The sequence below is a fragment of the Chiloscyllium plagiosum genome, chromosome 9, assembly GCF_004010195.1.
Source record: "Chiloscyllium plagiosum isolate BGI_BamShark_2017 chromosome 9, ASM401019v2, whole genome shotgun sequence".
NCBI classification, from domain to species: Eukaryota; Metazoa; Chordata; class Chondrichthyes; order Orectolobiformes; family Hemiscylliidae; genus Chiloscyllium; species Chiloscyllium plagiosum.
This window is the reverse complement of record NC_057718.1, coordinates 84,951,220-84,978,734: the sequence shown is the minus strand read 5'-3', so window position 1 is coordinate 84,978,734 and position 27,515 is coordinate 84,951,220. Positions and strand designations below refer to the sequence as shown.

Below are 27,515 nucleotides of genomic sequence, written 5' to 3'. Positions count from 1 at the left end.
GCAATTTCATCCACAGATGCCTCAGGGAAAGACAACAGAATGAAGACATGCGACGACCCAAAGGACTAGCCACACTACCATACATCAAAAACATTTCTGAACTGACAGCCAGACTACTGCGACCACTAGGACTCGTAACAGCACACAAACCAACAGCCACTCTCAGACAACAACTCACCAGGACGAAGGACCCGATACCCAGCATGAGCAAAACCAATTTAGTGTACAAAATCCCATGCAAGGACTGCACAAAACACTACATAGGACAAACAGGAAGACAGCTAACGGTCCATATCCGTGAACACCAACTATCCACAAAACGACATGACCAGCTATCCTTAGTCGCCACACACTCAGATGACAAGCAACATGATATCGACTGGGACAACACTACTATTATAGGACAAGCCAAACAGAGAACAGCCAGGGAATTCCTACAGACATGGCACTCATCCACAGATTCAATCAATAAGTACATCGACCTGGGCCCAATATACCGGCCACTGCAGCGGACATCTGGAACTGACAACCGGAAGCAGCAGGTACAAATCACTATAAATGCCGGAGGAAACATCACAGAAGCGCTTCACAGGAGGCTCCCAAGCACTGAGGATGTCACCTAGACAGGGGACGAAAAATCTGCAACACAAATTCCCGGCTTGGCAAACAGAACCACAACATATTTTCTGTTGAATAGTGTGACTCAGCCACCTGTTCGCAGAGGCCCAGTTGCTGCCATGATCATATTATTTCAAAAGGGGAGTCAATGATTTCAAATTCTACTACATCAATTGCTCTGTAACTATACTCTTCATCCTCATCTCAATATTTTCAGTCTGGGTTACATCATGAGAAAGTTCGGAAGGAACCAGTTTGAGATTTTACAAATCATCCAACTTCTTACCTGGTGCCTGCATTGCCATGGAAGTAAAGAATGATAGGATTGCCTAATGCCAAAGTCCCTTCATACCACATTTGGTCCTTTCCCTGAGCTTCCTTCCATAGACTGGCAGGTACTGTGTGCCTACAAATAAACAGAGTGGGTTAGTGTTGTACACAGAGCACTGCTCATAACAGAAGAATGCTTTATGAAATAAAATGGATTTTTTGATTATAGGACATAATGGACTCTAATTGCTAGAATTAAATTTTACATTTTATTTGTATCCTACTTTTGTGGATAGTTCCTCCCCAGCCCTATAGCTGTGACACACTCCATGACTGCCATAAATTACACTGGATGAACAGTTGAGAAAAAGTACTCTAATGACAGGTGAAAGGGGCCTTAATTAACTTTTAACCTCTCTCACCAAAAGGTGATGCCATCATGACACAATTAAATTATTTGAAGGGTTTGGAGAGACATGGGCCAGATGCTGGCAGGTGGGACTAAACTGGGTTGGGATGTCTGGTCGGTATGGACAGGTTGGACCGAAGGGTCTGTTTCCATGCTGTACATCTCTATGACAGGTTGTTGTGCAGGCAATCATGCAGCAAGCAGCACCAGATTCACATTTCTTTCTAACACAATCATTTTAGTACTACCCTGTGCAAATCTGTGAATGCACCCAAAATAATTTCTCATCAACATCAGCAACGGAAAACTGGATTTTTAAATTTGAAACTCAACAGTTCAATACCAGGGATGCCCTTCGCATAAAAGTTATTTTTCTCAAATCAGCTTGGGTTTACTTTAAACCTCATACCCAGAATTCCAAAAACTAAGTGACACAACAGCCTTTGATTTCTGAAATCTTAAATCCAGTGATGACTGCATTCTCTTCTGGCTACATGCAACAAATGTTCTCCATGAAAGGATCCTGGGGAGTTTCAAAGCAGTTACACTGGGCACAACAAAATCATGATCGTAAATTAAACCATTTCAAATATCAACATAATGGGTGGCACTGCTGCCTCACAGCGCCAGAGACCCGGGTTCAATTCCCACCTCAGGCTACTCTCTGTGTGGAGTTTGCACATTCTCCCCGTGTCTGCGTGGGTTTCCTCCGGGTGCTCCAGTTTCCTTCCACAATCCAAAAAAAATGTGCAGGTTAGGTGAATTGGCCATGCTAAATTGCCTGTAGTATTAGGTGAAGGGGTAAATGTAGGGGAATGGGTCTGGGTGGGTTGTGCTTCGGTGGGTCGCGCTTCGGTGGGTTGGTGTGGACTTGTTGGGCCGAAGGGCCTGTTTCCACACTATGTAACCTAATCTAATAATAGCTGACATGGGAAAACATCACAAGATTGCGGAAGGAGGAAAAGTCTTCTGAAACTGGAATAGAGTGTTCCGTTATTGGAGAAAAGTGAAGTGAGTTTAACTTTGCATCAAACTGCAATATCTACTTTAACTAGAATGATATTGACAATAAATGCCAAAAACCTCTTCCACTCTCAATGCTCAACATCCATCACAGCACCAAATTCAGAGAAAATAATTCTAAAAAAAGTTATTTGGGTGAGTTGCAATGAAAATCCAAGCCTTTCTATGCTGAACTAAGTTGATTCACCTCAGCAAAATGAAGAAAATTTACATTATATATGGTGTTTTGTTTGCAAAAACTTCCATATTGAAATCCAGATTACTTGACTCTTCAAGCTGAAAATTTGCACAAGAAAATAAAGTATAAAAACAGGCTTTTTGAAAACAGGATTTAACTTATGGTCTTCAATTTAATCCAAATAACAAGGAATTTGGGATTATAAGTATATCTGTCTTTATTGCTCGGATCTAATTCTACAGAAGACTACTGGCATTTTTTCCAAGAACAAGCAATGACTTTTTTTTTGTTGTTTGCCTTCTGTTTCACAGCTGAGCAGTAAACGTTAACCTGAACAAACTGGACTTTGTTTAGGACATATCAACACACCATTGTTAAGCTGCAAATATTCACATTTAAACCAGATCTGGTACCATTGTTTTCATGCTTCAAGATAAATGCTCATGGCACTATGACAAACATTTATGAGATGTATAATAAACAAATGGATTTTAGTTGGTATTGTTAGTTAGATCCAGAAAATAAAACCTTTCAATATCGACACAACCAAAATTAGTAGAACCGTGATCTAACCGAAGCAATGAACACAGGGTTCATTGGAATTACACAGGGTTCAATTTCAGCAGGAAGCAATGGGAAGTAGATTTTAAGACAACAAAAATGATTTGTTTTTGATTATGAAACTGGATGAACGGCTAATGTGCTGACTTTTATTTTCTTGTTCCTACCAACCGTGCTCAACAATTCTAAGACAGAACCTTTATATTGCTTCTCAAAATAAAAATTAAATCAGCCATTAGAATCCAAATTAATTGTTTCATTTCTTCACAGTATGTTCCCAGTCTGAGCTACTGAGAAATTTGCCAATTAGTTTAAAGCAGCAAACAATATTTTTGCAGTACCTTTTACATCGAAAACATTATGCAACAGTACATGTGTAGCAAGCTGACATCATTTGCAGATGTTGTCATAAAGACATGAGAAAGAGGACCAAACCAATGCCACTGTCTTCGAGGATTCCAGAGTTGACATCGTGGGGTCAGGAGTCAATAGGGTACAAAGTAAGGGAGGCTATTGCTACAGATGCTGTGACTATGACCATATAAGTAACAGCAGTCAGAGACGAACAGCATGAAAACAAACCCTTCGGTCCAACTCATCCATGCCAACCAGATATGGTAAATTAATCTAGTCCCATTTGCCACCACTTGGCCCTCTAAACCCTTCCTATTCATATATCCATCCAGATGCTTTTAAATGTTGCAACTGTACCAGCCTCCATCACTTCTTCTGGCAGCTCATTCCATAATACAATAAGCTTCAATCTGCAATTTGAGAGGGAGAGGGTATAGTCGGAAGTGACTATATTTCTATTGAATAAAGGGAACTGTGGACCTATGAGGGAGGAGATGGCCAAAGTTCAATGGTGCAATACCTTAGCAGGGATGACTGTGGAGGAACAATGGCGGATATTTCTGTGTATAATGCAGAAGTTGCAGGATCAGTTCATTCCAAAAAGGAAGAAAGATCCTAGGAGGAGGCAGGGGTGGCCTTGGCTGACGAGGGAAGTTAAGAAACATATAAAGTTAAAAGAGAAAAAGTATAACATAGCAAAGATAAGGGGGAAAACGGAAGACTGGGAAGCTTCTAAAGAACAACAGAGGATTACTAAGAAGGAAATATGCAGAGAAAAAATGAGGTACGAAGGTAAACTGGCCAATAACATAAAGGAGGATAGTAAAAGTTTTTTTAGGTATGTGAAAGGCAAAAAAATGGTGAAGACTAAAATTGGGCCCTTGAAGACAGAAACAGGGGAATATATTACGGGGAACAAAGAAATGGCAGAAGAATTGAATTGGTACTTCAGATCTGTGTTTTCTGGGGAAGACACAAGCAATCTCCCCGAGGTAACAGTGGCTGAAGGACCTTAACTTAAGGGAATTTATATTTGCCAGGAATTGGTGTTGGAGAGACTGTTAGGTCTCTGGGGCCTGATGGTCAATATCCCAGGGTACTGAAGGAGGTGGCTCGAGAAATCGTGAATGCGTTGGTGATGATTTTCCAGAGTTCGATAGATTCTGGATTAGTTCCTTCGGATTGCAGGGTGGCTAATGTTGAGAAAGGTGGGAGAGAGAAAGCAGGAAATTATAGACCAGTTAGTCTGACCTCAGTGGTGGGAAAGATGCTGGAGTCAATTATAAAGGATGAAATTACGACACATCTGGATAGTAGTAACAGGATAGGTCAGGGTCAGCATGGATTTATGAAGAGGAAATCATGCTTAACTAATCTTCTGGAATTTTTTGAGGATGCAACTCTGAAGATGGACAAGGGAGATCCAGTAGATGTAGTGTACCTGGACTTTCAGAAAGCTTTTGATAAAGTCCCACACAGGAGGTTAGTGAGCAAAATTAGGGCGCATGGTATTGGGGGCAAAGTACTAACTTGGATTGAAAGTTGGTTGGCTGATAGGAAACAGTGTAGTGGTAAATGGCTCCATTTCGGAATGGCAGGCAGTGACCAGTGGGGTACCGCAGGGATCAGTACTGGGACTGCAGCTTTTTACAATATGTTAATGATATAGAAGATAGTATTAGCAATAACATTAGCAAATTTGCTGATGATACTAAGCTGGGTGGCAGGGTGAAATGTGAGGAGGATGTTAGGAGATTACAGAGTGACCTGGACAGGTTAGGTGAGTGGTCAGATGCATGGCAGATGCAGTTTAATGTGGATAAATGTATAGTTATCCACTTTGGTGGCAAGAACAGGAAGGCACCTCTTCTAACCTAAATTAAAAGTCCACAGACTTGCCCCAAAAAGAGGGTCCAAGGAAGTTCCTGTGGATTGAAGAGTGAGGCTTTAGCTCAGGAGTCTTTGACAAGGAGGTTAAGTGAAGTGATTACGCCACAGTTGAAGAGAGTGAAGCGACTGGGCTTGTATACCCTGGAGTTTAGAAGACTGAGAGGGGATCTGATTGAGACATATAAGATTATGAAAGGATTGGACACCCTGGAGGCAGGAAACATGTTTCCGCTGATGGGCGAGTGTCAAACCAGAGGACACAGCTTAAAAATACTGGGTAGACCATTTAGGACAGAGATGAGGAGAAATTTCTTCACCCAGGCAGTGGTGGCTGTGTGGAATGCTCTTCCCCAGAGGGCAGTGGAGGCCCAGTCTCTGGATTCATTTAAGAAAAAGAGTTGAATAGAGCTCTCAAGGATGGTGGAATCAAGGGTTATGGAGATAAGGCAGGAACAGGATACTGATTAAGGATGATCAACCATGATCATATTGAATGGTAGTGCAGACTCGAAGGGCAGAATGGCCTACTCCTACACCTATTGTCTATTGTCCATATGTGCAACACCCTCTGTGCGAAAAGGTTGCCCGTTTGGTCCCTTTTAAATCTTTCCCCTCTCACCCTAAACCTATGCCCTCTAGTTCTGGACTCCCCACCCCATGGAAAAGACCTGGGTATTTATCCTATCCATGCCCCTCATGATTACGTAGACTTCTTTAAGGTCACCTCTCAGCCTCCGACACTCCAGGGAAAACAGCCCCAGCCTATTCAGCCTCTCCCTATAGCTCAAACCCTCCAACTTTGGCAACATTGTTGTAAATCTTTTCTGAACCCTTTCAAGATTCACAATATCCTTCCTACAGGAGGGAGACCAAAACTGCATGCAGTATTCCAAAAGTGGCCGAACCAATGTCGCGTACAGCCACAAATTAGCCTCCCAACTCCTATATTCTATGCTCTGACCAATAAAAGGACAGCACACCAAACGCCTTCTTCACTATCTTATCTACATGCTACCCCATATTCAAGGAACTACAAACCTCCATTCCAAGGTCTCTTTGTTCACCAACAATCCCCAGGACCTTCCCATTAAGTGTACAGGTCCTACCCTGATTTACCCTTCCAAAATGTAGCACCTCACATTAATCTAAATTAAACTCCAGCTGCCACTCCTCAGCCTACTGGCCCACCTGATCGAGATCCCATTGTATTTGGAGGAAACCTTTGTTGCTGTCTACTGCACCTCCAATTTAGGTGTCACAAAAAGAGCAAAGAAAATTTACAGCTGAGGAAAAGGCCCTTCGGCCCTCCAAGCCTGAGCGATCCAAATTCCCTGTCTAAACCTATCGCCCAATTCCTCTGCTCCCCACCTATTCATGCATCTGCACAGACACACCTTAAATGAATCTACTGTGCCTGCCTCTACTATCTCTACTGGCAATGCATTCCAGGCACCTGTCACCCTGTGCTAAGTACTTGCCACATACATCCCCCTTAAAAACTTTTCACCTCTTACCTTGAACCTGTGACCGCTCTTCATTGGATCCCTCACCCTGGGAAATACCTTATCTCTATCTACCTTGTCTATACCCTTCATGATTTTGTAGACCTCAGTCAGGTTCCCAACTTAATCTGCTTTTTCCTAATGAAAACAATCCTAACCTACTCAACCTCTCTTCATAGCTAGCATCTTCCAAAGCAGAATACATCCTTGTAAACTTTCTCTGCACCCTCTCCAAAGCATCCACATCCTCTTGGTAATGTGGCGACCAGAACTGTGCAGAGCATTTTAAATGCAGCCAAACCAAAGTCTTGTACAATTTTAACATGACCTGCCATTTCTTACACCCAATATCCCGGCCGATGAAGGCAAGCATACCATATGTCTTCTTGACCACTCTATCCACCTGTGCAGCCACCTTCAGGGTACAATGGACCTGAACTCCCAGATCTCTCTGCTAACTTTTCCCAAGGCTCTTCAGTTTACTATATAGCTCGCTCTAGAATTAGACTTCCCAAAATGCATCACCTCACATTTGCATGGATTGAACTCCATCTGCCACTTCTCCACCCAACTCTCCAGTCTATCTATATTCTCCTGTATTCTTTGACAGTCCCTTATTCTTTCTGCTACTCCACCAATCTTCATGTCATCTGCAAACTTACGGATCAGACCAACAATGCCCTCTTCCAGATCATTTATGTACATTACAAACAACAGTGGCCCCAGCACTGATCCCTGTGGTACACCACTGGTCACCGTTCTCCATTTTGAGAAATTCCCTTCAACTACTTCTGTCTCCTGTTGCTCAAGTTCTTTACCCATCTAGCTAGAACACCCTGCACACCATGTGACTTCACTTTCTACATTAGTTTACCATGGAGAACCTTAACGCCTATCACTGATAAACCCATTCTTTTCCAAATATAGATCGATTTTATCCCTCAGTACCTTCTCCAGCAACTTTCCCACCACTGACATCAGTCTATCCAACGTATCTTCCCTCATGTCAACGTGATCTAGAGTAAATAAACTTCTACTTCTAATCTTAGCATTCATCACTTCCCATTCCTCAGTGAACACTGGTGAAAAGTAATCATTGAGAATCTCACCAATTTTCTCATGTTCGACACACAACCTTCCTTGCTTATCTTTTAGTGGACCAACCCTTTTTCTGGTTACCTTATTCTTCTGTAAGAAGCAAGAGAAGGCCTTGGGATTCTCCTTAATTCTGCTCGCTAAAGTTATTTAATGACCCCTTTTAGCCTGCTTGATTCCTCATTTAAGATTGGTCCTACTCTCCCAATATTCCTCCAAGGCCAGTTTTGTTCTTAGCTGCCTGGACCTTATGTACGCTTCCCTTTTCCTCTTGGCTAGTCACACTATTTCTCCTATCATCCACAGTTCACGAATCTTGCCTTTCCTATCCTTTGTTTTCAAAGGAATATGCCTATGTTGCACTATCTTCAACCTACCTTTGAAAGCCTCCCATATATCAAATGTGAACTTTCTTTCAAATAGCTGTGTCCAATCCACATTTCCCAGCTCCTGCCAAATTTTGACATAATTGGCCTTGGCCCAGTTTAGTACTTACCCCTCAGGGCCACTCTCATCTTTGCCTACAAGTATTCTAAAACTTACAGAATTGTGGTCACTATTCCCAAAGAAATTCCCTCAGTGCAACTTCTACCACCTGGCCTGGCTCAATCCCCAACACCAGGTCCAATATAGCTGCTTCCCCTGGTTGGACTATTGACATAATGCTCGAGAAAACTTTCCTGTATGCTCCTTACAAATTCTGCTCCATGCAGACCTCTGACACTAAGTCCATGCCAGTTAATGTTGGGAAAATTAAAATCTCCCATCACCACCACCCTGTTGCCTCTACATCTTCCCATAATCGGTTTATCTAGCTGTTCTACCTCACGCTCACTGTTGGGAGGCCTGTAATACAGCCCCACCAATGTAACTGCACCCTCCTTATTTCTCAGCCTCACCCATAACGTCTCGCTGCTCAAGCCCTCAAAGTGTCCTCCTTTAGCACAGCCATGATATCATCCCTAACCAGCAATGCAACTCTTCCCCCTCCCTGTCCTGTCTGAAGCACCTATATCCTGAAACACTTAGTTGCCAATCATGCTCTTCCTTCAACCAAGTCTCTATGATCGCAATAACGTTATACTCCCAGATGCCAATCCAAGCCCTAAATTCATCTGCCTTACCCCATTATACTCCTTGCATTAAAATATATGCACTCAAGGCCACCAGTTCTTTTGCTTTCATCTGCTCTCTGCCTGCTCTTCCCCTTGATAAAGCTAATTTCATGATCCTTACAGTCTCAGTTTCCACCTCACTGTCTAGTAGTCTTTTCTTCTGGTTCCCAGCCCCCTGCCAAATTAGTCATCTGCAAACTTATTAACTATATCTTGTATGTTCACATTCAAATCATTTACATAACTGACGAAAAGCAGTGGATTCAGCACCCTTATGGCACATCACTGATCACAGGCCTAGGTCTGAAAAGCAACCCTCCACCACCACCCTGTCTTCTAGCTTTGAGCCAATTCTATATCCAAATAGCTCATTCTCCCTCCTTTCCATCTGATCTAACTTTGGGGTGGCACGGTGGCTCAGTAACTAGCACTGCTGCCACATAGCTTCAGGGACCTGGTTTCAATTCCACTCAGGCGACTGCCTGTGTGGAGTCTGCGCAGGTTTCGTCCGGGTGCTCCAGTTTCCTCCCACAGTCCAAAGATGTGCAGGTTAGGTCAACTGGCCATGCTAAATTGCCCATTGGGATGTGTAGGTTAGGTGCATTAGTTAGGGACAAATATAGGATAGGGGAACGTGTCTGGGTGGGTTACTCTTTGGAGAGTCAGTGTGGACTTGTTGAGCCGAAGGCCTGTTTCCACACTGTAAGGATTTTAATTCTATTTCATAATCAGTCGACCATGGGAAACCTTGTCGAACACCTTTCTGAAGTCCATGTATATCACGTCCACCACTCTGTTCTTATCAATCCTCTTTGTTACTTCTTCAAAAAGCTCAATCAAGTCAGAGAGACCAATTTTCCACACAACGCCACCAGTCCTTGCCTTTCCAAATACATGTCAATCATGTCCCCCAAGATTCCCTACAAAAACTTGCCCACCACCAATGCCAGGCTCACCTGGCTTTTCCTTGGCACCTTTCTTAAATAGTGGCACCACGTTAGCCAACCTCCAGTCTTCAGGCACTTCATCTGTAATAATCGATGATATAAATATCGCAGCAAGGGGCCCAGCAATCACTTCCCTAGCTTCCCATAGTTCTAGGGTACACCTGATCTGGTCCTGGGGATTTATCCACCTTTATGCATTCTGACACATACAGTTCCACCTCCTCTGTAATAGGGACAGTTTTCAAGATGTCACCATCTATTTCCTCACATTCTATATCTCCCATGTTCTTCTCCACAGTAAACACTAATGCAAAATATTTGTTTAGTATCTCCATCTCCTGCAGTTCCACACATCTGCTGCCTAGCTGGTCTTCAACAGACCCTATTCTCTCCAGAGTTAGCCTTTTGACCTTAATGTATCATAAAATAGGTTTGGATTCTCCTTAACCCTACTCAGGTCCCCTTTGTGGCCTCCTGATTTCCCTCTTAAGTACACTCCTACTGTCTTTATATTCTAAAGATTCATTCCATCTCTGCCATCTATACTTGGTATACGCTTTCTTTTTCTTAATCAAAACTTCAATTTCTCTAGTTATCCAGTGTTCCCTGCACCTACCAGTTTTGCCTTTCACCATAACAGAACATACTGTCTCTAGACTCTTGTTACCTCATTTTTGAAGGCTTTCCATTTACCAGACGTACCTTTACCTGCAAAATTCCGCCCCCAATCAACTTTCGAAAGTATTTGCCTAACACTGTCAAAATTGACCTTCCTCTAATTTAGAATTTCAACTTTTAGATCTTATCTATCCTTTTCCATCATTATTTTAAAAACTTATATAGAATTATGGTTAATGGACCTGAAGTGCTCCCCCACTGATACATCAGTCACTTGCCCAGCCTTATTTCCCAAGAGTAGGTCAAGTTTTGCACCTTCTCTAGTAGGTACATCCACACACTGAATCAGAAAATGTTCTTGTACAAACTTTAATTCCTCTCCACCTAAACCCTTAACACAATGGCAGTCCCAGTCTGTCTGGAAAGTTAAAATCCCCTACCATAACCACTCTATTATTCTTACAGATAACTGATATCTCCTTCCAAATTTGTTTCTCAATTTCCTGCTGACGATGGAGGTTGCGGTGGGGGGGGGGGTCTATAGTACAATCCCAATGAAGTGCTCATCTCTTTCTTATTTCTCAGTTCCACCCAAATGACTTCCCTGGACATATTCACAGGAATATCTTCCCCAAGTACAGCTATAGTGTTATCCCTTATCCCGATTAGGCCACTTACATTGAAATCGCCCCAACCTCATGACAAAGAAGCAGCAATTATATCAAGGTTTGCAAAGATGTCAAGGAGGTAGAAAGGTATTGTACGTGAATTAAAGGAGGTTATCTCGTGCCAACAAATGCCATTTACAGTGCTGTGAATGACAAAATAAAACTACAGATACTGGAATCCAAAGTAGACAGGCAGGAGGCTGGAAGAACACAACAAGCCAGGCAGTATCAGGAGGTGCAGGAGTAGACATTTCAGGTGTAACCCTGCTGCAGGACTGGAGAGTGGTAGATCAAGTGGGAGATGGGGCAGGGTGGTGAAGTGGGGATAGACAAAGAGAAGACAAATGGAGGGTACAACCTAGTTGGTCAATGGGAAGGAATGAATTTGTTTGATGGCAAGGAGCAGTGGAAGGGAGGGGGAGGGTCTGGGAAGAGAGTCAGGGATGGGGAGGGAGGTTATTTGAAATTTGAAGAACAATTTATCTGCCACCTGGGCACCCTACAGCCCAAAGGACTCAACATTGAGTTCTCCAAATTCAAATAAATTCCCTCCCAATCCCCCAACTCCCTTCCCAGCCCCTCCTCCCTCCCTTCCACTACTCCCTGCCACCAACTAGATTCATTCCTCCCATTAACCAACCAAGTCATACCCTCTACCTGTCTTTACCTATACCCACTTCACCACCCTGCCCCCACTTCCCCCTTTATCTGCAGCTCCCTGCATATCCACCCCCAGTCCTGAAGGGTTACACCCGACACATCAACTTCTGCATCTTATGATGCTGCCTGTCTTGCTGTGTTCTTCCAGCTTCCTGTCTGTCTACTTCCGGTGCTGTGAAGCAGAAGAACCCTAATAGGAGGGCAAACAGGGAACTACAGAAATGGTAGGCAGAGATTCAGGTGACATCATATTTGCAGAGGAAAGGCAGGTTCTCAATGATATGGTGGTTTGTCAGAACAGAGTTGTTTGGGGGGAAACAAGTATAATGACTGGATTTCAAAGATTGTGGAGAGGGGTAGACAGTTTTTGAGAAAGAGTAATTTACAAAATCATCCAAGACTGAGGCTATGAGACAACTGGAATGGGACCAAGTTAGCAGATGAAGTGTTCATGGCTGAGAGGAGAGAGAAACTAAAGGATAAGGGAAAAACATATCAGACCATAAGATGTAGGAGCAGAATTAGGTAATTCAGCCTGAGTGTGCTCTGCCAATCAACAAGACCATGGCTAATAATCCTTGACTCCACTTTCCTCTACAACCCTCAATTGCCTTATTGATCAAAATCTATCTTCTCCACGAATGTACTTAATGACTCTTTATTCTGAAATTACATCTTCTGGTCCTAGACTCTCCTATCAGGGGAAACAAGCATTCCTCATGAAGGGCTTATGCCTGAAACGTTGACTCTCCTGCTCCTTGGATGATGCCTGACCTGCTGGGCTTTTCCAGCGCTACTCTTTTTGCCCCAAGAATATTGTGTTTTAATAAGGTCACTTTCATTCTTATAGATTCTTAGAAATTCCAAAGAGTACAGGTCCAAACTACTCAATCTTTCTTCATCAGGCAGACTCTCCATACATGGCATCAGCCAAGAGAACCTTTACTGGATTGTCTTCAATGCCAGCATATTTATCCTTAGATAAAGGATTCCAAAACTGTTCTCAGTATTCCAGCTGTGGGCTTAGTCCCTTGTATGGTTTTGCAAAACTTCCCTAATTTTACACTCCTTTCCTTTTGAAATAAAGGCCAGCATTCCATTTGCCTCCACGATACTCACTCACCTGGGTGCTAGCTTTTTGAAATTCATGCACAAGGACTACCAAATCTCACTGTTCTGTAACATTAAGAATGAACAACACTGAACAGGTCCTTTGGAGTATCAAGACTAATGTTAACACATGATGTCTTTCTAAACTTAAAAGCAGTTTGCCTGTATGCCATTTGCCTCCCTCTATTCTCTGCCTATTCATTTATCTGTCAAGATGCCTCTTCAATATTGCTATTGCATCCACCTCCACCACCTCCTTTGAGATGCATTCCAGGCGCTTAGTACCTTTTGTGTAAAAAGCAAACTTGCTTCTCACTTCCTTTAAACTTGCCCCTGTTTACCATAAAACTATGTCCCCTGGTTATTGACATGTTTATCCTGGGTGGGGGTGTGGGGGGGTGCAGGAAAGAGAGAGAAAGAAAAAGACTCCAACTATCTATAAATGTCTCACATAATTTTGTCAACTTCTATGAGATTACTCCTCTGTCTTCAACATTTAAGTGAAAGCAAATCTCTCCTCGCAGTTAATACCCTCCAAGCCTAGCAGCATACTGTTACGCTGCACCTGCTCCAAAATCCCCAATTCCTTCTATAGCATGGCAACCAGAACTGTACACAATATTCCAAATGTGGCCTAACCAAAATTCTGGATAGCTGCAACACAATTTGCCAATTTTGTACTTTATGCCCTGACCAATGAAGGCAAGCATGCCATATGCCTTCTTAACCACCTTATCCACTTGCGTTATCACTTTCAGGGAATTGGGGACCTGTACACCCAGATACCTCTGTACATGGATGTTCAAGTTTCACAACATTTGAGATTTTGGAGAAGATTTGTTGATCAGGTTGCCTGTTTGCTCTTTGAGCTGGTGGCTATGTTTTCAGATATTTCGTCACCATGCTAGGTAACATCACCAGTGAGCCTCCAGTGAAGCGTTGGTGTTCTGTTCCACTTGCTATGTGTGTGTCTTGGTCTGTTGGGGTGACTGATATCATTTCTGGTTCAGTTTGAGAGGTTGGTAATTGGGGTCTGAATCTGTGCTTGTTAATGGAATTCTGGTTTGAATGCCAGGCCTCTAGGAATTCCCACGCATGGATGCAATGTCTCAGTCAAATTAGTGTACTTCTGTGACAGTTGGTCATGTTCCCTGGTGGCTTGTTTCCTGCCAGTTTGTCCAATGTAATGACTTTTGTAGTCCTTGCAGGGTATGGTGCATGTTACGTTCGTTCTGCTGCCTGTAGTACAGGGTCCTATATATAAAACAGTTACTGACAAATTTAGTGTGGTAGGTGGTTTGTGGGCTACTATAGTGCTCAGGGGCCAGAATAGGCTGGTGGTCATCTCTGAAAGGTCTTTCATGTATGGTTGGATGACTAGAATCTCTGAGGTGTTGTGTCTTCCTGTTTAGGGATCAGTGGACTGCACTTATTGGGTAATTGTTGTTCCTAAACACGTTGTATAGGTGTTTCGCCTCTGCTTCTTGTAATTCCAGGAAGCTGAAGTGTGTTATGGCTCATTTAGATAGTGTCCTGATGCAGTTCAATTTGTGGGTAACGAGAAAATTGCTTCTGTAGTTGAGTATCAGGTCAGCGTGTGGCTTTCCTGGTCTGCAGTTCTCCATTGGCTTTTCGCTCTACTGTGACGTCCAAGGGGGAGAGTTGGTTATTGTTCTCTTCCTCTTTGGTGAACTTCATACTGGCGAGGATGCTGTTTGTGGGTTTCTCCTAGTTCGTCACGTTTCGTGATGACAAAGGAGTCATCCGCATAGCGGATGCAAAGCTTAGGCTGGATCACGGGAAAGGTTGTTCGTTCTAACTTCTGTATAACTGCTTCTGCTATAAGTCCTGATATTGTTGATCTCATAGGCATCCCGTTGATTTGGTTGTATATCTTGCCATTGAAGGTAACGTAGGTTGAGGGGTACAGGTCCAGTAGTTTGAGGCCACACTGCTAGACAAACCAGAGACAAACACTTGACAGCACCAATTCCAATTAGCAAGAACAGGCTGCTCAAACCACTGGACTATGCCTCACAATCCACTTCATCTTCAACAAGATAAACAAATAAATCAACAGGATGCCTATGGAATCACCAACATCAGGACTCAGAGCAGAAGCGATTATGCAAAGGTTAGAACAAACAGCCCTTCCCACAATTCAGCCTGAGCTTTGGGTCCACTATGCAGATGACATCTTTGTCATCACGAAACATGACAAACTAGAAGGAACCCACAATCACAAACAACATGCTTACCGGTACAAAGTTCACCAAAGAGCAAGTGAACAATAACCAACTCCCTATCTTGGGCATCATGGTAGAATGAAAAGCCAATGGAGAACAGCAAACTAGCATTTATAGTAAAGTCACACACACTGACCAAACAACTATAAAAGCAACCATTCCAACATCCACAAATGGAGCTGCATCAGGACACTATCTAAATGAGCCACAATACAATGCAGCACCCTGGAAATACAAGCAGAGGAGAAACAGCTGTACAAAGTATTCGGAAACAATGGTTAGCCGATATGCGCAGTCTGCCGATTCCTGCACAACAGACCTAAACAGGAAGACAACACCCCCAGAGGCTCTAGTCACCCTACCATACAAAGACATTTCAGAGATGACCACCAGACTCTTCTGGCCCCTAGGCATAATGCTAGCCCAAAAACCTACTACCACACTAAAACAGCTACTTAGGATTTTAAAGGACCCTGTACCAACAGCCAGGAGAATGAACATAATGTACAAAATACCCTGCAAGGACTGCAGCAAACAGTACATTGGACAAACCGGCAGGAAACTAGCTACCAGGATACATGACCAACTATCACTGGTATCTATACACAGATGAAAGAGGACACCAGTTCACCTGGGTCAATGCTTCCATTGTGGTACAGGCCAAACAAAGATGTGGGGGGGAATTCACAGATGTCTGGAATTCAAACCAGAACTCCATTAACACACAGATTTGGATCCCATTTACCAACCTCTCAAACAGAACCGGAAGTGATACCACCACCACAGATCAAGAATCAAATAGCAAGCAGAACAGAACACCAAGCTTCACAGGAGGCTCACTGATGTTACCTAGCATGCTAATGAAATGTCTGAAAACAAACCACCTGTTCAGCAAGCAAACAGATAACCTGATCCGTCCAAGAGAAGGGAGGTGAGAATTGCGCGGAGTATTCCAAAAGTGGCCTAACCAATGTCCCGTACAGCCGGAATATGTCCTCCCAATTTCTATACTCAATGAGCTAACCAATAAAGACAAGCATACCAAACACCACCTTCACTATCCTGTCTACCTGAAACTCTACTTTTAGGACCTTACCATTAAGTGCATGAGTCAGCCCCGATTTGCCTTTCCAAAATGCAGCACCCCAAAGTTATCTAAATTAAACTCACCTGCCACCTCTCAGCCCATTGGCCCATCTGGTCAACATCCTGTAATCTGAGGTAACTTTCTTCGCTGTCCACTACACCTCCAATTTAGGTGTCATCTACAAACTTACTAACCATATCTATGTTCACATTCAACTCAATTATATAAATGACAAAAAAGCAGTGGATCCAACACCAATCCTTGAGGACACCACTGGTCACAGGCCTCCAGTTTGAGAAGCAATACTCAACCACCACCCTCGGTCTTCTATCTTCAAGCCAGTTCTGTATCCAAATGGCTAGTTCTCCCTGTATTCCAAGTACTCTAACCTTGCTAACCAATTTACCATGCAGAACCTGGTCGAACACCTTACTGAAGTCTACATAGACAAGGTCCACTCTTCTACGTTCATCTTTGTTACTTCTTCAAAAAAAAAACTCAATCAAGGTAGTGAGACATGATTTCCCACGCACAAAGCCATGTTGACTATCCCCTTCTAAAAAAATACTTTCCCCCTTTTGACCCTATTACTGCTGTTTTTCTATGTTCACATATTTTGGTCCTTCTTGTCGCACTCTAGGTGTCGTTATCTATATATCTACCATATCCTCTTGCTTTTAGGTCTATGTTTTCTCTCTCTCAATTTCTCCCCAACTCTGATTAGTTTAAAGCTCTCTACTTCCTTATATATTTGATTCACCAGAACACTGGTATCAATTTGGTTCAAGTGAAGACCATCCCATCAGAACAGCTCATTCTACACCAATATTAGTACCAGTGCCCCATAAACTGAAATCCAATTCAACCCACACTATTCTTTGGGCTAAATATTTAACTCGTTAACTTTATTTACCCTATGCCTATGGTCAGATAGTAATCCAGACATTGACACCTTGGTGGTTCTACTTACGTAAATTAGGTCCCAGCTGTTCAAAGTCTTTTAGCAAAATCTCCTTTCTAGCCTTAGAAATATTGTTAGGGTTAGTAAGAAGCATGGTCAGTGTGGGGCTGCAGCAGTGAGACAAAGGTTAAATGGGCCACTGACTAATGTTAGAAATTTGATTCAAAGTCAAATTTCAACTCTTCTGTGCTTTCCAAGTTTGGCTTGTACAGTTGTCAAATCAAGTAAATAAAATAGCTTACTTAAAAAGGTAACTGCCTGTTGCTCAATCCAACTATGTTACATCCACTTCTCTCCTTTACCAATTAGCTTGTTACCTCAAAAATATTTCTCATATGTATATTCAGATAGCATATTTCAAGTCCTCAACTTTCCAAAATGTTTTAGAATCAATAAAATACTTAAAACTAATCACTGTTGTAATGTAGCAAACTTAGATAATGTGTGTTAGAGATGATAGTTGAGGAGCACACCCTGAACCCAGAACCATTTGACTCAGAAGCAAGAGTGCTGCCAATGAATCACACTGACCATACAAAGAAGCAGTTTAATAAGAGGACAAGTCAACCTCAGTTTTCATGCATTTCCTAGTAGCCTCAGTCAAGAGTAGCAGAGACAAAAATCTTGACACAGGTCTACTGTTTAATCTCTCAAGAAAGGAAAGATGCACTTTGCTGGGAAAATGGAGAAAAGGAGAAGAAAAATAAAGAGTTCCTCACTGTACATTTTATACAAGCAGCCTGCAAAACATACATACCTATTCTACTCCTGTTATTAATTTAATTGACACGCAAGGTAGACATTCTTGCCTCGTATCCAGACAGTCTTCCTGATCTGAGTTCAGCTGAGATCTCCTGACTGCTGTAATGATTGTCACTAAAATAGTAGTTGTGGGTTGGTCGCAAATTTAGGTAGTTTTCTAAATCAAAATTAAATAGGAAATGGAAGATAAGAACTAACTATAACATTCCATATGAAGTCACTAATTGTCAGAAGTTTTAAATAAACTTTAATATCCAGTTTAAATTGAAGAAAATTGCATAATAGAAAATAGTAACATAATCTTACAGTTTCATCTATTTAAAGCCCATCAGAAAAGTCATCCACAAATGTTGCAACCTTAACAAGTTTTAAGATTCAAGTCGGCTACAGTCAAATATTACACAATTTGCTGAAACATTCTTATTGCAAAGTTTATCATAATAAATTGCAGTTATTTTCAAAATGTCATCCTTGGGTTCAAATCAAATGGTGAGAACTGTGACATCAGGTCTCATGATCGAGTCAGATTACTCTGGTTTTGACAAAATACTTTAAAAATGAATCACATTTTTAGGATGCAATCTTATTGGGACCACAGCATTTACTGCACATTCCTTGATGCCCGAAGATGGCAGTGGTGGCAGCAGCAAGACAGCCTTTTTAAACCATTTCAATACAACGAAGTTGCGTGCTAGTTGCTTCAACATTTCCATTTGGTTGACTCATCAGTTAAGTCACAGACAGGCCAGACACGGATAGGTTTCCTCCCTTATAGGAAATTTAGTGAACCAGTTGAGTTCTTGTGAAACAGTTTCATTATCATAATGCAGATCGGGAAAAAATAAATAGGCTTTCTTTCCAGAAGGATACTTATAAAATGTTTAATGCTATAATTACAATGACAACCAATCTTCCAAAATATGGGATTTTGCTATTATAAAATAGTTAGAAACATCTAATTTAACAATGCGAATGCTTAGATGACAAAGTCTGATATTTACTGTAATAAAGTCAGTACGAGGAAAACCTGAGATTTTTAATATAGGAATATCTTAAGAGCTTAGAATGACGGTTTTACAGCAGGGAAGAAACAACTCAAGAACGTATTGGACAGTTTGTCAAAACTGTGGTAATGTTCAATGGTAGTTAGAAAGATTGGCAAAGTTTAGGTTTTTGGAGAAGAGTGTAGCCTAAGAAGTAACTCTAAAGTTACATCTAGCATTCGGGAGTTTACAGAATTATTAAAAACAATATTCATTTATGGGATGTAGGCATCACTGGTTAGACCAGCATTTGTTGCCCATTCTTAATTGCCCAGAGGACTGTTTAGAGTCAGCCACATTGTTGTGGGTCTGCAATCACATGTAGGCCAGTAATGAATAGCAGATTTCCTTCCCTGGAAAGGACATTAGTGACATGATTTTATGACAATCAACATGGTCACCATTAGACTATCTTTTTTACTCCATTCAAATTTACCTTCTACCATGGTGGAATTCAGAACACTAGCCTACGGTTCTGGATTAGACGTTCAATGACATTACCACTACAACACCAATGTTTAATGCAGGTACTGCTTATAGCTTTGATTCACTTTGAAAAAGATTGCTAATTTTAATCTCAGACTTAACGTGTCAGAAGAGCAACGGTCAGGTTCCTTGGAGCATATCCTCATCTGAAAAAATACTTTCTTTTTACAGAATGTTCACAGCAAATGCAGCAGTCAATTGGGTCAGCTATTCCCTATTTGTTGCAAGAGCATATCAACTCGTTTCACTTCCTTCTCTTTTCCTCATAACTTGGCAATTTTTTAAATATTCCGATAACTACCCAATTCCCTTGTGAAAGTCACAATTGAATCCACCCCACCATACTCGTGCAATCTGTTCTAGATACTTGATGCATTAAAAAAAGTTCTTCATATTGTCTTTGGTTCTTTTTACTGTCACCATTGATTTGGTCTCTCTTAGCACCTAACACTTCCAATAATGGGAACGCTTTCAATTTAGTCTCTCCAGTTTCTCATATTTTAAAAGTCTCTATCAAATCTTAATTTCCTTTTCATAAAACAGCCCAAATCTATTGATCTACTGTTCATAGCTCCTTGAAAGTGGAGTTGCAGGTAGATAGGACAGTGAAGGTGTTTGGTATGCTTGCCTTTATCGGTCAGAGCATTGAGTATAGGATTTGGGAGGTCGTGTTGCAGCTGTACAGGGCATTAGTTAGGCGACGTCTGGAATATTGTATGCAACTCTGGGTCTCCCTCCTGCAGGAAGGATGTTGTGAAATTTGAAAGGGTTCAGAAAAGATTTACAAGGATGCTGCCAAGGTTAGAGGGTTGGAGCAATAAGGTGAGACTGAATAGGCTGGGCTGTTTTCCCTGGAGTCGAGAATGGGGTGCTGGAAAAGCACAGCAGGTCAGGCAGCATCCGAGGAGCAGGAGAACAGATGTTTCAGGCAAGAGCCCTTCATCAGGAATGATGCTTTCTTTGGAGAAGAGGAGGCTGAGCGATGACCTTACAGAGGTTTATTAAGTGAGGAGCGTGCATAGGGTAAATCAGCAAGGTCTTTTTCATAGAGTGGGGGCATCCAAAACTAGAGGACATAGGTGTAAGGTGAGAGGAGAAAAGATTTAAAAAGGAACCTGAGGGGCAACTTTTTCCACACAGAGGCATGTGGTGCATTATGGAATGAGCTGCCAGAGGAAATGGAGGAGGCGGAGACACTTAAAACAAGACATCTGAATGGGTATATCAATAGAAAGGGTTTAAGAGGGATATGGACCAAGTGCTGGCAAATGGGACTAGGTTAATTTACGATATCTGGTCAGCATGGACGAATTGGTCCAAAGAGTCTGTTTCTGTGCTGTACATCTCTATGACTGACTCAGAGTCCCTCATCTGTGGAAACAGAATCTTTTCTGCCTTTTGTCTAAGGCTTTTGCATTGTTCCAAAGGTGTGGAAGCTATAATTGAACCGCATACTTGAGATGAGGCTGTTTTATAAAGGTTTACCATCACTTTCTCAGGGTATTTTATTATAAATTTTAGTACCACATACATCTTATTAATCACTTTCTCAGATATGTCCTGTCACCTTCAACAGTTTTCACAGAAATACCCATCGGTCACTCTGCACCAGCTCTTAACAATCGTATTGTTAAATTAGTTTGTATTGCTGCTCCTCAAATCTTCCTACCAATATGCTTTACTTTACACTATTAAATAGTAACAGCTTTATGGTTGCCCATTCCACCAATCTATCCATGCCCTTTTTCAAGCTGATTACTCTCCTCAGTTCATAACTTGCAAGTCTTGTGCCCAACTACAATACAGACCCATTTGACTTAGAAGCAAGAGTGCTGTGAGCTACAACTGACAATACAAAGAAGCAATTTAATTCGAGGACAAGTCAACCTTCATTTTCACTCATCTCCTAGCCGGCCAAGTCAGAGTTGCAGAGGTAAAAATACTGACATGTCCTCTGTTTAACTGCTCAAGAAAGGAATAATGCAGAGTATCCTGGAAGTGGAAAAAAAATGGAGAAAATGAGGATAAAAATAGAGTTTCTCTCAGTGGACATTTTACACAACCAAGCTGCAAACATACATACCTATGTTAGTCCTATTATTTATAACTGATGCTCAGAGTTCAAGCAAATTTCAAAATTGTGCGCTTTATACCAAAATCACACTATCTTACATAAAAAAGTCTGAACTGATGGCCAGACTTCCCTGATCTCTGATTCATGACAGCCCATAAACCAACAGCCATACTCAGGCAACAACTCGCCAGAACAAAAAACCCGATACCAATCATGTGCAAGACTAACGTAATTTACAGGATTCCATGCAGAAACTGCACAAAACAATATATAGAGCAAACAAGCAGACAACTAGCAATCTGCATCCACAAATACCAACTAGCCATTAATCGCCAGGCCAGCTGTCCTTAGTAGCCATACACACATGACAAGGACCACAGATTCACCTGGGACAACACAATGATCATAGGACAACCACAGAATTTCTAGAAGCATGACACTCAGCCACAGACTCCATCAACAAACACACAGACCCAATATACTGGCAACTACAATGAACAACTGGAACCAGCAACCAAAAGTGGCAGAAAATGAACCAATAAAATTCCAGAAGACACAAGCGCTTCACAGGAGGCTCCAATCACTGAAGATGTCACCTAGACAGGGGACGAAATGTCTGCAAATAAACTTCCCAGCTTGGCGAACATACCCACAACCATGATAGACTTTGACTGACAATGACCAAGGATAGCATTATTGAAAGAATGGAAGGTTCTGCATTCAATCAAAATGAGGAGAATAAAGTATTTGAGCACAACAATCAGAGCTGGACACTCCATTGTAGTACTGAAGGGGCACTGCACTGACAAGGGGCTGATTATAAAGATCTGAATGACATGGGCTATCGCAAGTAATGTGAAGGGCCTAGCCAGACTCCTTGTGTGAGCCTCTCTCAAGAGTCAGCAGCAGCTCACTGCATCTTTTAACTACGTTCTAGGTGTAAGATAAGCCTCACACTAGGGAGCAGTAAGTTGCATTTGAAGGGGATCATTGATTGTTAACAATCTTATCTATTGCAAAGTTAGAAAAAAAAACACCAGGTTATGGTTCAACAGGTTTATTTGGAAGCACTTGCTTTTGGAGCACTGCTCCTTTATCACCTGTATACTCCACAACCACCTGACGAAGGAACAGCGCTGTGAAAGCTATTGCTTCCAAATAAACCTGTTAGACCATAACCTTGAGTTGTGTGATTTTTAAACTTTGTACACCCCAGTCCAACACCGACACTTCCAAATCATATCTATTGTAATCTCACTTTAATTCAATTACCCAATGTGAGCAAACTATACACCAAAACGTTGTGTCATGGAAGACAGTGTGGGTACCTCATGACTCTAGCTTGCTACTTACTCCAAATGTTGGACACCAAGAACTAACATCTCTGGGGACAGAGATTTGGCCACAGGGACCAGCCCCAAGAATCTTATTTTGTGATATTAAAGAGTTAACTTGCTCTGCTGACCTGCATTTTTAGATGTTCCGAGGCTAGGGTGGGATGCCTCTTCTTACAATCTATTTGTAAGTCAATTTACATAATCACCTATTATTCAGAACCATTTACATTGTCATCTCCTTTTATTTACATTTTCATCCCCTATTCAGAAATCAATAAAAGTATTACAGTTGGAATTTTACTACTCCCTGTCGTTAAAAAAATGATTTGCAATAGATTTGATCATTGAGGGGTGATTTACATTATATTGTTTCTAGAGATGATCAGGTCACTGCATTGTGGCTTGAGTGGCATGTGACTGTGGGGGGTTGGCTGGGGGTTGTCTTGGGGGCATCACTGTGACATAAATATTTTGTATAAAGGAAGGACTGTTTCCTTTGTTCAGAGAGAGCTTTGACATGACTCTGCCAAGCCCTGTTTTAAAAGTTCTTCCAGAAAGTTTATACCACACTGTGCTTGATAAAATTTGGTTGTTGTTCACAGAAGCTGGCACATTGCAGCTGCATCAAGTGTGTAAGAATCTCAAGAAAAAAAAACAACAGAACATAAACCTAACAATGTCATATCAATTCACTTTCAGTATGCTTCTGCGCTTTAACACTGCACCTTGGTGTGCAATGGCTACTATATATTATTGTAATGCTGAAGCAAGGACACTTTGCACTCAGGGACACAAACCCAGCTCATGGATTAGGCCAGGCTACATCTGCAGGCTGCTCACTGACTCTCATTGCAGTCACTCACTCTTAGCCTACCTGGATTCTCACAGCATCCCTGCTTTGCCTGGCCCTTCACCTAGAGATTCCAGCTTCATGGTACTGCTGCATTGCTATGCTATTTAGCACAGACAAAGCCAGGAAGCTTGCCACATTATCAACATTCCTCAGCCAAGTCAAGGATAGCGTCAAATATCAGTCCAAGGTCTTAGATTTGGTCAGGGTAGTGAAAGAGAAGATCTTCTCATCAGGGGTTAGGAGCCAAATGTCAGGCATTACCCTGGATTCTTCCAGTTCTATGGTGGACTTAAATAGGGAGGCATTAAGGGAAATTAAGCTGGATGGCACAGTGTAGGTGGGAAGGTATCCTGAGCAAGTGAGTAGGCAGCGCAGACAGTATGCAGGATCAAAGTTGTTGTTGGGATTCTAATAGATGATAGCAGTGAGGTAAGAGATTGCAATAATATTTGAAAGAGCTGCTTCTTGTGTCAGAACTTCCCTTTAAGAGAATGCCAGAAATACAATTACCTGGTCGTTATCACATGGGAACCTGCCATGTTCAAATGGCTGCTGCTCACTTCAAAAGTATTTAATGCACTGATTTCCAACGCTACTGAAAATGTAAGACTTCCTATCTTTTGAAATTAAACAGCTTAAAAGCTTATTTAAGGAAGATATACACGATAGAAGAACAATGGGTGCATAGTGGCTCAGTGGTTAGCACTGCAGCCTCACAGTGCCAGGAACCCGGGTTCAATTCCCACCTCGGGCGACTGTTTGTGTCGAGTTTGCACATTCTCCCAGTGTCTGGGAGGGCTTCCTCCGTGTGCTCTGGTTTCCTCCCACAATCTAAAGATGTGCAGGTCAGGTGAATTGGCCATGCTAAGTTGCCCATAGTGTTAGGTGTAGGGTGGGGGAGTGGTTCATGGTGGGTTGCTCTTTGGAGGGTTGGGCTGAAGGGGCGGTTTCCATACTGTAGGGAATCTAATGCATGGAATTGGGGTGCAAAGTTAACTAGAACATTAAAAAGCATTGAGTGGGTGCTGTCAACACTTCATCTTACAAAACCAAAAGGTGGTGTAGAAGGTTGCAGTTGTAATAGCTCTTTAAAAGAGCTTACCACACAGCTGTACTTCCCAGTTCTTAACAGCCATGAAATTTTGTTTCACTTTAAACTAAGAATTTATTTCCTTCTATTGTTATGTAATTTATGTAACATGATGTTATCAAGTTTTATTTCTTTGTACAAAGATCTGGTGGCTTGACATCAATTTCTATTAAATTGATGAACAAAGAGACCTTGGAGTGCAGGTTCATAGCTCCTTGAAAGTGGAGTCGCAGGTAGATAGGATCATGAAGAAAGCGTTTGGTATGCTTTCCTTTATCGGTCAGAGTACTGAGTACAGGAGTTGGGAGGTCATGTTGCGATTGTCCAGGACATTGGTTAGGCCACTGTTGGAATATTGCGTGCAATTCTGATCTCCTTCCTATCAGAAAGATGTTTTGATACTTGAAAGGGTTCAGAAAAGATTTACAAGGATGTTGCCAGGGTTGGAGGACTTGAGCTATAGGGAGAGGTTAAACAGGGTGGGGCTGTTTTCCCTGGAGCGTCGGAGGCTGAGGGGTGACTTTATAGAGGTTTACAAAATTATGAGGGGTATGGTTAGGATAAATAGACAAAGTCTTTTCCTTGGGGTCAGGGAGTCCAGAACTAGAGGGCATAGGTTTAGGGTGAGAGAGAGGAAAGATATAAAAAAAGAGATCTAAGGGGCAACTTTTTCACGCAGAGGGTGGTGTGTGTACAGAATGAGCTGCCAGAGGAAGTGGTGGCTGGTACAATTGCGGCATTTAAGAGGCATTTGGATGGGTACATGAATAGGAAGGGTTGGGATATCTGGTCGGCATGGACGGGTTGGACCGAACGGTCTATTTCCATGCTGTACATCTCTATGACTCTATGACATCTCACACTGAATGCAAGCTCCCTCCTTAACCATTTTTGCTTGTCTCTTGATTATTAACAAAGTTTCCCAAATAACGGTGAGCAAATTGACTAGGCATTTCTTTTCAAATTAAAAATGGCAGCAAAATTAGATGCGTTTTAAATAAAAGACATGCAAAAGCAAGTATTGAGAATGCTGGAGAAACTCAACAGGTCTGATATCTGTGGAGAATGCAATAGTTAACGTTTTCAGGCCTGATATAACCCTTCATCAAGTTAGCTTTAAATTAACTGTCCTCTAATTAACTGTTTAAACAAGTTGACAGGAAGAGCAGGAATGCAAACGGTAACGGGAACGGGAACAATAGTTACAAACTCAGGATATGCCAAACAATAGGTTATGCACAATATCACTTCAAGGAAGTGACAGGAGATGTCTAGTTAGATGACCAAATGCTACATGAAATAGGTAGGCTTTACAGTGTCTTAAGAGAAGAAAAGGGAAGTATAGAATCTGAAAAATATAGGGCACGTAATAGAAGTTAGGACTGAGACAACAGAGTGTGACGACCAGTGATGAAGCAAATAAAATCAGGTTTGCAGAAAAAATACAGATTTAAAGGAGTGCAGTTATCTTGGAGAATTTGTAGGAGCAGGAGGAGATTAGAGATAGAAAGGAACAAGACCATGGATCATTCTTAAAATTAAGATATTGCTTGACTGGAAGGCAGTTAACAACCAACTATGTATGAGGTGCAGACACGATTGTAATGGAATGCTATATTTTAAAGATAGCATGCAAATCCAAATTGCTGGTGCTGTAACATAGAAAACTCAGTCAATTTATACACACAAGTCTCCCACAACAGCAACATGAACATATAATTTGTTTCAGTGATGTTGATTCAGGGAGAAGTCTACTGTTCTCCTTCAAAATAATACCTTGGGAACTTTTAATATTTCACCTGAAGAGGCATGTGTGTAACCTGAAAAACAGCATAGGGCAGCACTCCGTCTGTTCTGCACTAGAGCGTCAGCCTATTTTATGCACTAATTCATGAAACAGACAACCAGCTATACAAAAACATTAGTAAAGCAAAGCAACAAAAATATACACCACTAGGAACCCACATCAGGTCTGTCAACAACTGTGAAATTAAGACAATGTTTTTTTTTAAACCAGTCTCTGCTCACTCACCAAGCACCAATAGTAATTGTCTCTTCAGGTTTAAGATAAAAATTCCATGTGTGGTTCAACCCTTGGTCCTGTGGCCTCTTCAAGTCAATGAAATATGGTAGCCGCACTACAAAAGAAAGGTGTCAATAAAAATTTTAGAGCTTTCAAATGATTAAGACTACAAACCAATTACATAGAATAAATTCAAATCTATAATAATTTGTTTTTAATCGTAAATTGCAATCCTATCAAAATCTTGACCAATGCACTTTGTGCAGAAAATAGCCAATTAATTTACTGATAAATCATTTTTTTTCCTCAAAAGATATAGGAAATACTAATTTGTACACTCTAATATTTAAATATAAAAACCACTCCATTAAAAATTTATAGTAATAAAGATATCAATATTTTGGCCACTAAAATTTAAAAATGTTTTATTCTGTTCATAAAGTTGTTTGCAGTTAACTTGGAAAGACATTTGCTGGAAAATAAAAACAGCATTTTCATTATCTGAAAGCCTACGTAAGCCTGCAGCTTGGAACCC

At 41.6% G+C, this 27,515-nt stretch overlaps 1 protein-coding gene across 2 annotated transcripts in view; it reads right to left on the bottom strand.

Moving 5' to 3' along the window:
• Window positions 1-27,515, bottom strand: part of abhd12 (abhydrolase domain containing 12, lysophospholipase) — a 150,860-nt gene that overhangs the window by 99,729 nt on the left and 23,616 nt on the right. For both annotated transcript variants that reach the window (XM_043696423.1, XM_043696424.1), the window contains exons 4-5: window positions 26,990-27,095; window positions 905-1,024 (exon numbers count right to left, since the gene is read on the bottom strand). In XM_043696423.1, the coding sequence (XP_043552358.1) occupies window positions 905-1,024; window positions 26,990-27,095 (226 nt within the window). The remainder of the gene's footprint in view (window positions 1-904; window positions 1,025-26,989; window positions 27,096-27,515) is intronic.